The 14,793-nt window shown below is 53.8% G+C and overlaps 1 protein-coding gene across 1 annotated transcript in view; it reads left to right on the top strand.

Annotated features, from left to right (window-relative positions):
* The window catches only part of LOC140508116 (uncharacterized), a 138,634-nt gene extending 126,501 nt beyond the window's left edge, over positions 1-12,133 (top strand). The window contains exons 5-6 of the mRNA XM_072615885.1: positions 399-1,277; positions 10,572-12,133. Of these exons, the coding sequence (XP_072471986.1) occupies positions 399-1,277; positions 10,572-11,364 (1,672 nt within the window). The 3' untranslated portion in view covers positions 11,365-12,133. The remainder of the gene's footprint in view (positions 1-398; positions 1,278-10,571) is intronic.
* Positions 12,134-14,793: the final 2,660 nt, after the last annotated feature.

Raw genomic sequence — 14,793 nt, forward strand, 5'->3', positions numbered from 1 at the left:
TATAGCAGTTTCCTTTCTCCAATCACAGGGAAAGGTGGATATTGATAAATTATTTAATCTCTTTCAGACTCATATTCAAGGACAGAGATGAAACAAGCCATTGCAAAGAATGAATCATCCCAGGACCTGGTAACAGAAAGACTCAGAAGGGTTGATCTTTGCTATTCCATGTGGGGGGATGACAGAGAAGGTGAGAGTCAGTTAAAGAGGCAGGGAAGTCAGGAGAGACTTGTGAGATCAGTGCCTGTGCATCAGAAGATTCATCCTAGGGAGAACCATGAATGTTATGAATGTGGGAAAGGCTTCAGTAACCACAGAAATCTTATTGTTGTTCAGAGCATTCATATTGGAGAGATAATTGATAAATGTGAGTCATATATAAAAGCCTTGACACAGAGGTCTCATCTTACCCAGAATCAGAGAATCCATACTGGAGAGAAGTCTTATAAGTGCAGTGAATGTGGCAAAAGTTTTAGTCGTCATTCACACCTTATACAACATCAGAGGATTCACACAGGAGAGAAGCCTTATCAGTGTGATGAATGTGGGAAGGCCTTCAGTCAGTGTTCACACCTTATTAAACACCAGAGGATTCATACTAGAGAGAAGCCTTATGGATGTACTGAATGTGGGAAAGCCTTTAGCAACCACTCACAGCTTATTAAGCACCAGACGATGCATACTGGAGATATTCCTTATCTTTGTAATGAATGTGGAAAGGTCTTCAGTGGATGCTCAGATCTTCTTAAACATCAGAAAATGCACACTGGAGGGAAGCCTTATCAGTGTGATGAATGTGGGAAAGCCTTCAGTCATTCCTCCCACCTTATGGTGCATGAAAGGATTCATACAGGGGAGAAACCTTATAAATGCAATGAATGTGGAAAAGCCTTCACTCAGTTCTCAAACCTTATTCAACATCAGAAGACTCATTCTGGAGAAAAGCCTTTTAAGTGCGATGAATGTGGGAAAGCTTTCAGTCGTCACTCACACCTCACTCAGCATCAGAGAATTCATACTGGAGAGAAGCCTTATCAATGTAAAGAATGTGGGAAGGCCTTCAGTAACCGATCACACCTTATTCAGCACCAGAGGGTTCATACTGGAGAGAAATCTTACAGATGTCATGAATGTGGAAAGGCCTTCAGTCATTCCTCACACCTTATTGTGCATGAAAGGATTCATACTGGACAGAAGCCTTACCAGTGTAATGCATGTGGGATAGCCTTCAGTCAGTGTTCAAACCTCATTAAACACCAGAGGATTCATACTAGAGAGAAACCTCATAAATAGGACCGTGGGAGAGCCATCAGTCACCGTCCATATCATTAAACCTCAGAGTACACGCCTTACTCATACAAGAGGATTCATACTGGGTTGAAAACCAAGCGATTTAGAATGTAACTGAGCTGTGTTTCTGAAGTCCTAATCTGCGGCCTTATTATGCTGCAGAGATGAGCACAGGTTCTTGAGTTCTGTGGCATAAGAACACAAGTTTGGGAAGGTTCTCCCACGCTGTAAAGAATCTGAATATGGCCTAAGTAACAGACTGTGTCTGCTTGCCAGTAACCTGCCGAAGCATCTAGAGGCGGATCACCAGTCAGCTGGCCACTTAGTGATGCTTGCTTTGGCTACGGCAGCCTGTATAACCCTAATAAAGCAAAACGTAAACTGGCGCCTGGGCCTGAGTGGCTTTGGACTCTGAGGCGGTGGTGACTGTCTCCAGTCAGGGGATGCAGGGTCCTAAGAGCTCAAGTTCTGAGGCTCTCTTTAAGTTTTAATTTTGCTCTCGTGGGAGATCTCTGTCTAGTTACTAAGAAGGGGATACACCCCTGGAAGAATTTAACGGTACTGGTTTTGACACTCTTACTACAGATATGAAACCGAAAGAGAAAAGGAAGTTGCAGCTACGTAGACGGATGGCTCATAGGTTCTCTTTAGAGAGGTAAATGTCAAATGTGGCAAAAATTGGTTTTTTACTATGTGTCATTTCATTTCGTAAGATATTTGGATTTTTCCTATTTCTGTGCCAATGATAAGTATTTTCAAAGAAGATCATCATGAAATTAATTTCAGCTTAGGTATCAACATCGGTTGCAGAGGATTAAGAGGTGAAACATTCTACAAGAGCTCAATAAGATCCTCCAAATTAAGTCAGCAGGTACTTTAGCTACCCAGTGCCTTGAGCACAGATGCAGGGAGAAGCAGGGATGAAGAAAAATGTTGGGAAATATGATTAAGGGATAAAGAATGAGTGCAGGCTGCATAGACAACGCAGAATTCTCCGACTGTACAGCAGAAATATCAAAGCCGCAGAAAGACTCATGAACTTAATTATTCCTGAAAAATGGTGACCAGGACAGCGTCCATCACTACCATCCCATCATGCCAACTTTCCTATTACATAAAAACGATTGTAAGAATAATCTGTGCACTCAGTAAGGCTGTTCTTTGAAGAAAGGAGGCGAGCTGTCATGAGTCACGTTCCACAGTAGACCACATATTGACCATCACACAACTGACCAAAAGATCAGCAAATACAAGGTTCTTCGTGCTGAGCTTTGATGGCTATGGGAAGCATTTGGTTTATTTATGAGAACAAAATACTTTTCTCCAATGTGTCTTTAAAGCATGTCTCAGAATCATGTCAGTTCTCTTAAAAGATGAAACGGGTAGAGATGACTATGGTCAATGACCTTGTAGCCATTAACATCAAGCAAGCCATAAAACAGGGAGAGACGTAAGCCCGCCAGAGCTATGTGCACTGCACCAGAGAGTCCAGACCCAGTGTGGGTTGGGATCTGTGTCCATGAGTAGGGCATTAACGTGTCTCCGGGAAGCAACATGATGATTCCACTTAGTGCAGAAATTCAGACTACTTCCATTTGTCGTTAGGATGGATTTTGCCTTGTCATCCTTTTTGTTCATGCTTCCTGGAAGGGGGGAAATCTTCATTTTTTATGAATTCCAGCTATTGATCCTAGTTACATTCTATTTCAGTTTTCTTTAGGCAATTCTTACACTTCCCTAATGTGAATCTCTTCATATATGGAGGTATCGTAGTTATTTATATGTACGTATACAAATTGACATAGGCTCAGCACCTCCAGTTTGGCCAAGTGACTAAGGAACGGCATGTCTGCAATGACGAAGAGCTCCGTCTCTCCCTGATTTCTAAACTTCTCGCTCACAGGCCCCATCCCTGCCACCTGCAGACACATCAGGATCTCTCCCATCACTTGGCTCCATCATCCTCCCACGACATTGTCCTGTATTCCTTCTGCCAAACTCAGACGCTCCTAGAAAAGGTTCTCTCCGTTCCTTCACTGGGTGCGCCCTCACGCGTGCCGTGTCCAGAGTATCCAGGATACAGAGACAACACTGAGGCCACCCCAGCCTTCATAGGGAAGGAAGGCAGTGGCAGATGGTGCCTCCCAAAAGGCTGGAGGTAGAAGGAATGTGTGAGAACCGAGGAGCAGGCAGACTCTGCTTGACTGCCCCAGGTGTGGAGCGGTGTGGAAGGCCTTAAAGGCTGAGCAGAGGAATTCCCTTTTATCCTGGGGGCATGTGGGCCTCTAGGGCCTTGGGCGCAGCTTTTTGACCGAGTCCAAGTTTTACTGGACAAATCCTTTTACGAAGGGGATGCCAAAGGATGGCACTCGAGGACCCAGAGGGCCACACGTGGCCTCGAGGCTGCAGGTTCCCCGCCCCTGGTTTAGGCCTCCACTGCCGAGACACTTAATTGCCGTGAACAGGGCAGTGTGACCTTGGGCAAGTCCCTCGGCTTCCCCATGCCTCTGTTTCCCCAAGTGCTCAGGGGGCTGCTGCGGGGCCTTCCTTCCTGGTGCCCCCCTATCGGGTTTTCTCACCCCTGTGTTTGCGGGTCTCTCCAGCTCTGGTGCCAGGGCTTGGGTCAGTGCCCAGCACCGTGACCGGTGCGTGCCCAGCACAGTGCCCAGTGCGTGCCCATTCGCTAGAGGGGGCCCGGTACAGACTGTCCAGGTGCCCCACTGTGGCAGAGGGGCTTCCCCCATCAGAAGGGGCATGCCAGCTCCCTTAAACCACAGACCAGCGTGCTGATTATTGCCTAAGGAGCTGGCCCAGTTGGCACCAGGTAATGGCCACGCAGGCGCCTTTGGGGACGGGGGGACGTCGGTCCAGGGTCGAAGCTCCCTGGAGCAGCCGGGCCCTCTGGGCTCCTGTCTCCCACCTCCGAGCCTTTGCCCAGGCCGTGCTCCCGAATCCCTGGGCCGCCTGCCAGCCTCCATGGGTTCGGCTGTTAGCTTCCTTGCACTTTTTAAACCGTCCCGTTTTGAACCCTTTGCCCCCTTAATGCCAGCGCCACGTGGCGCTGGGAGGTCACCAAACCATCGGAGGGCCCCAGGCACGGGAGCCTAAGGCTGAGGTCCCGCCCTCTGTCCCTGGGAAGGCGGGGTCGGAAGCGCCCTCGCGGTTGCCATAGAGACAGAAGGGCCTCTCTCAGCCTGGAGAAGTAAAGCGAGGGGCGGGGAGGATAGCCACCGATTGGCCGAGGACTGGCTGGAGCCTCCCCTGTGGGCATGCGCCGTGGAGCCCGAACGGCAGCCCTCGCGGCGCTCTCGGGTGCCTGTTCCGGAAGAGGAGAGGCGCTTCCTGAGGCATTCTGGGATGTGTAGTTCGGCGACGGAAAGTGCGCAGGCGCACTGAGAGCCCCGAGGGTGGGCATGCGCGCTCTGCCGCGTCCACCATTGTAGGCCCCGTCCGCCCGCTCGGCGGTGGTGTTTCTGCGGCCTCTTCCCCGCGCCCCGGGGGAGCGTCATCAGGTCTGTACGTGTGGACCCCAGCGTCCGAGTCCCCCGATTCCTCCCGGCGAGCCGTTATGCGCCCCGACACGGGAAGGGGCGGAGTCCCGGGGGGAGGACTGGGCGGGGGAGGGAAATGTCCACGGGAGGGAAAGAGGCGGAGCCTGTGACGTCATCTGTTGCTGGGTCCTCGGGCCGGGAGAGGGGCGGGGCTTGGTGAGGGCCTGAGGGGGCGGGGCCTGATGACACCGGGTTGTCGGCTTCCCCAGGTGAGACTTGGCCCCGCCCCCTTGTTCTTAGGACCCCAGACCGGAAGGGGCGTCTCTGCTTAGGTGTCCCCCGGAGGGGAAACTGAGACCCGGGTCACGCCCGGGAAGGGAGCCCAGGCCTGTGACCCCCTGGGGGGCCCAGCCGCGGTGAGGGCCCAGCCCACGTGGGGGGGCCCTCCTCCCCCTCCCCCCCACGCCCCGTCCTGCCCACGGCAGCCACAACCCCCAGCCTCGACGCTGGAGGAGGCAGGTGCGAAGGGCCCGGGTTCGAGGTCCAGAGGCCCCCCCCGGCCCCCCATGGATGGCTCCCCAGCCCCCCCTTCCTGTCCCCCCCAGAGGCCGCCTCCCCCACTCCCATGGATGGCTCCCCAGCACCCCCCTTCCTGCCCCCCCAGAGGCCGCCTCCCCCACTCCCATGGATGGCTCCCCAACCCTCCCCTTCCTGCCCCCCCAGAGGCCCCCCCCCGGCCCCCATGGATGGCTCCCCAACCCTCCCCTTCCTGCCCCCCCAGAGGCCCCCCCCCGGCCCCCCATGGATGGGTCCCCAGCCCCTCCCCCTGCCCCTTCTCACGGCCCCTTCTCCTCCCCAGCCCCTCCCCCCCACCCCCCGCGCAGCTGGGGGAGGGGCTGCCCCGTCTCACGGCCCCTTCTCCTCCCCAGCCCTGCCTCTGAGAGCGCAGCCCCCCAGGGCCGAGGTGGAGGAAGGCATGGCCCCCACCGGGCCCCCGGCGGACGCTTCCCAGGTGAGTCGGGGTCCCCTCCTTTCCTGCTGAGGTTGTCCGACCCCTCCAGGGGGGCACTAGGCCCCCAGCCTCCCACTGCCCCTCCCTCCCTGCTTCCTGGGTGCTCATCCTGGGAGGGGGCAGGGCCAGAAATGGAGGCGTGGGGCCCTGGGAAGACACCCCAGAGGAGGTGGTCTGTGACACATGGGGATGGCTGGGGGTGGTGCTCCTGGCAGGGAGAAGCGCACGGCAAAGGCTCAGAGGTGGTCACCTACATGCCTTCCCTAGGATCAGGCACAAGGGAGGAACCTGCTCTGCTTGTAGACAGCCCTTGTTACTGTGGCCTCCAAGTTCCTGTCCCTTAAACCCCACCTTCTGTGCCCCCCAGAATACCAGCTTCATCTTCCTCTTAAATCCTTCCCCATCCCCTCCATCTGCCAGCTCCCTGGCTCCTTGCACCAGCTACCCCAGGGCCACCCCTTCCCTTAGCCCTCCCTGCCCCGCATCGTCACTCCTGGCTTCTCCCCCTTCCTCCACCATTGGGTGACCTCTGAGGTCCTTGCTGGTCACACAGGACGTGCCCCTTTCTCTCTCCTCCAGCTCAGGACAGTGCACAGGCTTCTCCTGCCCTCCTCCCCGGCGACTTCCACACAGACTCTGACTCTCCCCCAGACCCCCAAACCTCTTAGTTCCTCCCCCTGCTCACCTCCACCCCCCTCAGAAACCCCCTGGATCTTGGCATCACCCACAAATGCAGGACCTCCGTGACCTAGAATTCTGGAATCTCCTGGTCTGACCATGATCTCCTGGCTTTCTCCCTCTCTTTCTGGCTCCCCTTACATACGCCCCCACTCCTCAGCCTTCTCCCCTGCACCAGCTTCTTCTCCCCATCTGGACCCCTTGGGGAACCAGCTCAGTTCTATACTGTCCTCTTGTGAACCCCTTGACCTCTTAAAACATCCTCCCTATGTCCCCCTAGCCTCAGCCTTGGCTCACCCCACCTTCCACCTCACAGACCCACATGATGGTGAATGAAGGTGGAGAAACCAGGCTCTGACACCCCGCATTGGGCTCTCCCTGCTGCCAGGCTATCGAGCTCTACCCCCCTCATCAGCTCCCCCTCCCCCTCCCCCCACTGTCTCAGCTGAGACCCTGCCTCCTAAGGAGGGGGCATTCACCCTGACCTCTCCTCCTTTCCTCCCTCCTGTGATGAGGCAGGGCTGACCTCTGACCAAGGCTGATCCCTCGTCCTGCCCAAGTGACCCCCTTCCATCTCACCTCCTCCAGCAGATCCCCCCACTTCCGTCACCCCCCTCTCATCTATCTTTAATCTCTCCCTCTCTCCCCATGTCTCCTCCCTCTCTTGAACTTCCCATCGCTTCTATCTGCCCACATCTCTTCTGCCCTTGGTGGCTGAACTCCTCCAAAAGGCTCCTTGCAGTGCCCAGGTGCAAGACAGGGAGGGAGGCAGGTTCACCCCACGATGCTCTGTGTCAGGGAGGGGAACCCAGCAAGGGCAGGCAAGCAGCCCAGGGTCACACAGCCAGGAGGAGCCTGCCAGTCCACCTCAGAGGCCAGGAGCACAGGGACCTTGGAAGGAACTGAGGCCCAGGGACTGCCCATAGGCCCACAGGTAGCAGCCAGCAGAATCCAGGTGTATAAGAGGGAGTGTCTGCCCCATGGCACCCCTCAGCCTGGTCTGGTCTTTTCCACGGCTGAATCTCTCCTTCTCCAATAAGGCTGTCAGCCCCTCAAGGCAGATACTGGGGTGCATCCTGCATCTGGAGCCCGCTGCCTTCCCCAGGAGACCTTTGGTAACAGCCCTGGGTCCCTAGCCCAGCCTGGCCCTGTCCAGGGCCCCCCGGGGTCTCCGTCCTTGTGTCCCCTGGTCAGCAGGCGTGTGCTTCATGTTTCAGGAGCCTGTGACCTTCAGGGATGTGGCTGTGGACTTCACCCCCGAGGAGTGGGGGCGGCTGGGTCCCTCTCAGAGGCAGCTGTACCGGGACGTGATGATGGAGACGTACAGGAACCTGGTCTCCCTGGGTAAAGAGGCTTCTCCCTGCATCCTCCATCCCTTAATTCAGTATCTGCTTTCCAGGAGAGGAAAAGGGGGAGACAGGGTTGGCATCTCTGGGGGCTGAAAGGTCAAAGCCCTTGGAGAGGTCAGTCAAGCCCCTGGGGGCTCCTGACATTGATTCATTCCCTTCCCTGGGCCTTAGTTTCTTCATCCATAGAATGGGGAGCTTGGGTGAGGCCTGGAATCCACCACCTGTAAGATGGGCTCCTGGGCCTGAGATCGGAGCGCCCACACATCATACCCTCTCTCTCTCCCTGTGAATAGGGCTTTCCATTCCCAAACTGGCTGCCATCTCCCACCTAGGGCAAGAAGAGCTGCAGATGGAGGAGAGAGAGGTCCCGAGCGGCCCCCATCCAGGTGCGTGGGTGGGGAGGAGGGGTCTTGAGGCGGCCCTGGCTCTCCCTCCCCCCCCTTTAACTGACCCCTCCGTGGCTTGTCCCTGGTCTGAGTGACTTCTGGCCCCTGGCCAAGCCACTTCTAGGTTGCCCCAGGTTCAAGGCCAGATGTCTGAGAACGGTTGCCCCTTCACTACCTTCCTTTGGCCTCAGAGGCCCCCAGGCCCAGTTCTCCTTGGAGAGAGAAGCCTGGGGTCTAGGGAGGGGAAGGACAGTGTCCAGGCCCACCTCCCCAGGCAGGGCTGGAGCACCCAGCATTCTCTGCAGGTTCCCTGGGGTCAGCCCCCTCTTTGCCTCGGTATCCGCTCTCCATTGGTCATCGTCATTTTTTAGCCCACATGTCTTTTTTTCCCAGCAGAAGAAATCAGTTGACCAAGAGCTCCAAGGCCTTGTCCTGCCCCTTCCTCCCCTTTCCAGATGTGGCTCATCCCCCTAGAGCAGGCCCATAAGGCCTGGGCCTGGGGTGAGACCCATGAGTAGGAGCTCAGCATCCCGTCTTCCCTGCCCCCTGCTCTGGCCTGGCCTGGCCTGGCCTGGTTGTCATCACCCCCTTCCCCTAGGCACAGGGGCTTCATGCTGCTGCTCTGCTGGTGTCTGTCCAGCTGTTCCTGGGGCTCCCTTCCTCCTCTTGCATCCTGAAGGGGCGTCTTGTATTTCCTCAGTCTCCACACATCCACCCAGGCATGTCACGTGAGGCACAGGTTTCCTCTCCTCACTTCCCTCTGGGACTCCCATCATTCCGTCTTTCCCCCTGTAACAGTCCTCCAAGATACCAAAGCACCAGACACCTGGGAGGCCATGTGAGCAGGCACAGCCCCAGTCAGAGAGCCCGACGTCCTAGATTCACACTTGGCTGTGGTAGTGGGGCATTTAGTCCAGTCACCTTGGAGTTCCTTAGATGCAGAGCCCAGAAGGGGAACAGAGGCTGCAGGATGGGAGCCTTGTTAGGGGCCTGCTGCGCTAATCTAGGCTGGGGGCAAACTGGCCCTACAAGGCTCTCCTGGGTCCCTGTTTGGCACCTCCACCTCCATCCCTTTGAGTCCTGTCTTCCTCTTGTGTGACCTCCTGAGCCTCAGCTGTGTCGGCTGTGTATTTGAGGTGATTCAGAGGACTCTTTCACCCCACCCCAGTCCTTCCCACACTTGTCTTCACTCTCCAAGGCTGGAAAGATGGATCTCCCCTTTTGTACCCCACTTTTTTCACACTTCCCAAATTCCTGTTGCCTAGTTTTCAGAGCCATATTCAGCCAGCATTGATTAAACAATGTGGGCCCAGATAGGCAGCCCTTGCCCACAGGGGCCCTGGACACAGTCATTCCTTGTAGATGTCACTCCCAGCTCCTGTCTGATCCTCATGGCAGTAGTTACCAGTCCAGGAGTCAGTCGTCTGGTGGGTGGTCATTTATTTTTATTAAATATACCAAGGCAAAAATGAATCCAAGTCTGTGCTCAGGATGCTTACAGTCTACCAGAAAACAAATGTTTCTATCTCCCTATGAGGCGTGATAGCCTTGGGTGGGAAGGTACTGGCAGTGAGAGGATGGAGAGTCCTTGTGGGCTTTCGGGGGGCCCCTTGGGCTGAGTCCTGATTGAAACCAGGGATTCTGCGATGCTGAGGTGAGGAGGGAGAACACTGTAGGTTTCGGTAAGATGCCGAGGTAGAGAAAAGATGACCAGTGGGCTGATATGGCCAGACCACAGATTGGGAAGAAGCAAGATAGAGGCTGGACAAGACAGAAGAACCTTACATGCTGGATTCTGACCCTGGGGCCAGCAGGGAGCTGTTGGCATTTGGTGGGCAGGAGGGTGATCTGGTCAGATCTGGTAGTATTAATTTTGTGTTAAATTGGTTTCAGACCAGAAGACCAGACCTGAAACCAAAGAGTCAGCCCCAGATTGGGATGTGTCTGAAGGAGGAATGTCCCTTGGGACGATGATGAGAAGACTTGCCCAGGATGGCCCTTGGAATCCCAGTTTGGGGAAAGCCTGGACATGTGATGGACAGTTAGAAGAGCACCAGGAGAGCCACTGGAGGCAGAGAAGTGTCACCAGTAAGCAAAGCCAGTCTGGGGCCCTGGGCTATGAGTGGGATGAATGTGACACAAGCATCAGTCTGAGGCCATTTCTGATTCTCCACCAGAATCTCTCCTTAGCTGGAGAGAGGGCCTGTAAACATGACGTGAGTGGGAAAAGCTTTAAGCAGCTTTCTCACCTGATCGAACATCAGATCATCTGTGCAGAGAAGAAAGCTGACAAGTACAACGAATGCAGGGAAGACCTTCTGTGTGGCTCTCTTGGAGTAGACCCTCCCAGAAGCCATCCCAAGGGGAAGCCTTACAAGTGTAAAGAATGTGGGAAAGCCTTCAGCCAAAGCGCGCTTCTTACCAAACACCTGAGAGTTCACACTGGAGACAAGCCCTATGAATGTAGTGACTGTGGCAAAGCCTTCAACCAGACATCACACCTGAGGCAGCATCGGAGAATTCATAATGAAGAAAAACCCTTTGAATGCAATGAATGTGGAAAAGCCTTCAGGGTAAGCTCATCCCTTACTGAGCATTGGAGGACTCACACTGGGGAAAAACCCTATCAGTGCAATGAATGTGGGAAAGCTTTTAACCGGAGTACTCACCTTACACAGCACCAGAGGATTCACACTGGAGAGAAGCCCTTTGCATGTAATGAATGTGGGAAGGCCTTTAACCGGAGCACACTCCTTACTCAGCATCAGAGAATCCACACTGGAAAGAAACCGTATGAATGTGATGAATGTGGGAAGGCCTTCCGAGTGAGCTCATCCCTCACTGAACATCGGAGAATTCACACTGGAGAGAAGCCCTATGAATGTCATGAATGTGGGAAGGCCTTCAACTGTAGTAAACTTCTTACTCAGCACCAAAGGATTCACACTGGAGAGAAGCCCTATGAATGTAGCCAGTGTGGGAAGGCCTTCAACAAGAGCCCAAACCTTACTCGGCATCAAAGAATTCACACTGGAGAGAAACCCTACATATGCAGTGAGTGTGGTAAAACCTTCAACCAGAGTACGCACCTTATTCAACACCAGAGAATTCACACTGGAGAGATCTTCTATGATCCTGTAGCCAGCACCTATCTGTGAAGGTACCTTGGGTGCTTGAAGCCCTCTGTGGTTGCCTACGGAGCTTGCCCTTGGGCTAATGGAAAGAGGGGTTCCTCACTCCATCTGGTCACTTTGGTGGTTGGAAGGGAAGTGTTAAGAGTTGGTTTTCCCCTTGGCCTTCCCCTTTGGGGGGGCCACGCTGCCATACTCCATGTTCATTGGGAATGAACCTCTTCATTCCCCCAGGCCACTCAGAGAATCTGATACCAGATTTCTCCTCCAGAGTTAGTTTTAGACTGCATGGGAGTGACAGATGGGCATTACTACTGACTTGTTCCATGAATAGTTCCATAAAGAAGTCACAGGGGTCTTTCACCCAGACTTTGTGGGCTTGGCATTCCCATCATTTCCTCACCTCACTCTTTACTCTCTCTCCCTTTTTCTCTAATCTCACATCATTGGAGTGGGTAACAGAGGGGAGCAGGAAGTCAGAGAGACTGGGCAGGTCCCCTATGAGAGATGCTCCCTGCATATATAAGTTATAGGCCACTGCTGTGATGGGGAAGTGATTCTCAACCCTCATTGCTGGGGTTTGTCTCCCATGTGTGTAGACTGTGGCTGGGGGTCAAGTGGGGAAATGAAAGTGTAGATCTCAGTTGGTTGGCCTGTACTTGGATGGGATGGGGGTCAAAATCATCTCTGTCACATCCCCTACTCCACATTCCTAGGGGCATCCTGGGGGAGGGCCTCTGCCCTCTGCCTCCTGTGTGCATTAAGGATGGCCAATAAATATTCATCCTTCATTTTACCTGTCATTACCAAGGTGTCTTTTCTGCCATTTTGTGGCCCCTAGGTGATGGCCGCGAATTTTGAGATGTGTGGTCCCATAGAGAAGCTTGCTTTCACTCCCCCCAGCCCTGCCAAAACCCTGGGGCCTGGAGGGAGAGTCCTCAAATCAGGCTCACCAGGATGAGATTTCAGTTGTGGCCTCAGCTGGGTGGGGCTGGTGGGCTCATCCCATCTCAGTGCCCTATCAGCCTGTAGCGTGCCAGGGCCACACAGTAGAGACTCAATATGAATGGTTTCCTGGTCTTAATCAGATTTCAAACTCAGAGGGACCTCAGAGATCACAGACTCCTGCCCTGTCATTTTTCAGAGGAGGAAATGAAGGCAGGTCAGAGAAGGGAAGGCACTTGCTCAGGGTTATGCATAAGGGGCAGAACCAGGACTTAGCCCCTCATCAGCTCCACTCTCTAGAAGCAGAACCTTGTGCAGTCATTTTTCAGTTGTGGCCAACTCTTTGTGGCCTCATTTGGGGTTTTCTTGGCAAAGAGAGTGGAGTGATTTGCCATGTCTTTCTCCAGCGTATTTGACAGATGAGGAAACTGAGGTACACATAGTGAAGTGACTTGACCAGCATCACTTAGTGTCTGAGGCTGCATATGAACTTGTGAAAACTCATCCTTCTGCTTCCAAGCCCCATACTGTATGCACTGTGCTACCTAGGTACCACCTTGCCAGAGGCAAAGCCTACTTATATTTGAATTTGAGGGCACTGCAGGGCTCTCTCCAGCCTCCCAGTGCATCCCTGGGGAGAATATGATAGTTCTGGAGTAAGATGGGTTGCCCAGGTTGGAGTCCTGGCCCTGACCTTTGCCAGCCATGTCCCTTGACCTGTCCATTTGCTTGTTTGGCCCCCTGTTAGTGGCATGATCCACCTCTGGACTGATGCCCACTGCTTGCCATTATTTGGGGAAATGGCCCATTTGTCCACTTCGGAAGTCAACAGGACAGTGCTGTTGAGTCCCTGCCAGGAGCAGGCTTCTTGATTGGGAAGCAGTGGGACAGATGAGAAGAGACCTTCTGCTGGGTGAACACCCCTGTCTCTGCATCAGAACTCTGGAGAATGGGACTAGCACAGACATCATCCACCCCTTACTCCATCTCAGAGTCTGGCGCTTTGTCTTGACGTTGCCTGAAACCTGGGATCCACTGGGACCCCTCACTCTCCCTCACCTCTGGGTTTGAAACTTTCAAGGTCCTGAGGGTTCTTGGGCCACTGCAGCTCCCTCTCTCCCTTGACCTCTGCTGTGGTTCCCCACCCCCACCCCATTCACAATCTCACAGCTGCCAAAATAATTTTCCTAAGACAAAGGTGTCACCCAGCTGTTCCCCTGCTCAAGGAGCTCCCAGTCATTTCTAGAACAGAAGTGTCCATGACCTTATGACCCCCCTGGGCCTCAGTTTCCTCCATAAGGCTGGGAGGGGTTGATAATAAAATGTGGAAGTGTGGAAAGTGCAGTACATTTGGAGTAAGGGACCTGGGTTCTTAAATCACCTCAAAATGTACTTCATCCTAAGTTCCTGCTTTCAGGCTCCTGTTTCTGCCCGTGGAGGCCCAGGGAACTCTGCAGTTTCTGTACTCAATCTTAGTGCCTGGCTATGGGGGGTTCCTCTGGGTATCAAAGCCCTCCACACAGCCCTAGAGAGGAAGGGCAGCAGTGCAAAGTTGGGCTTGGAACCCAATCATTTCTTTCCCCGATGATGGTGGCATAGCCCTTTCCCCCAAGTGGCTATCGCATTGTCCTGAGTCTGTTCACTCCTTTTGGGAACCACACAAGCTTGTGGCTGCATCTTTCCTCCACTGATTCTGAACCCACAGTAGAGAGCCTTGGTTTGCCATCACTTTTCACTTCAGGCCCCAAGACCACAGTAAAATTCATGTTCTCTGCCTAGGAATTGGGAGAAATATCTTGTCTGCCCCATCTCCAAGCTTTCTCCTATGCCAGTTAAGCAGCTGTCAGTCTAAAGATTTTGTCATACTCCCATCCCTCAGGGAGCCTCCACCCCTCATCACTGAATTAATGGCTGCTGAGGTCCAGAGAGGAGATCTCTCATAGACAGCAAAGTCACCAGTGACCAAAACATCATTCCGTCATTCCTAGGTCTTCATGGGTGAGGGTCCATTGGGTCATAAAGCAGACCAAGCAGTGCAGCTGGTAAAGGTTTCGCAACATCACTGCCTGTGAAGGGCACTCACACTGAGGTAGGTGATTTGGGGTCTTCCATTTCCATTACACAATACAAGTCTCTTATGCCCTACTTGGCTTGTTAGACCAACCAACTCAGAGGACAACCCTGGATCTAAGCTATGACCCTGCCTTTTCCGCTGAGTAGTAACTGGAACTCAAGAGTACAAAGCAGCCACTTCCAGAAGTGCAGTGAGCAGCCATTGTAAGAGCTTAGAGGCCATTCATTCTGTTTAGTCTTTGACATCTGCCAGCTGCTTCGCAGAGCTTGGCCCCTATGCAGAGACTTCCAAAAACATGGGCCCCATGGCATCCTAGAGACCCAACGGGAGAGCTTGCTGGGTGTCTTGAGACAGATCCTCCAAGGCATAATTAGCCAGGAGGACCCAGCTCTCCCACCTCTTGCCTAGTCAATGCCAAGTCCCTGAGCTGAGATCTG

The sequence above is a fragment of the Notamacropus eugenii genome, chromosome 5, assembly GCF_028372415.1.
Source record: "Notamacropus eugenii isolate mMacEug1 chromosome 5, mMacEug1.pri_v2, whole genome shotgun sequence".
In the NCBI taxonomy this organism is placed as follows: Eukaryota; Metazoa; Chordata; class Mammalia; order Diprotodontia; family Macropodidae; genus Notamacropus; species Notamacropus eugenii.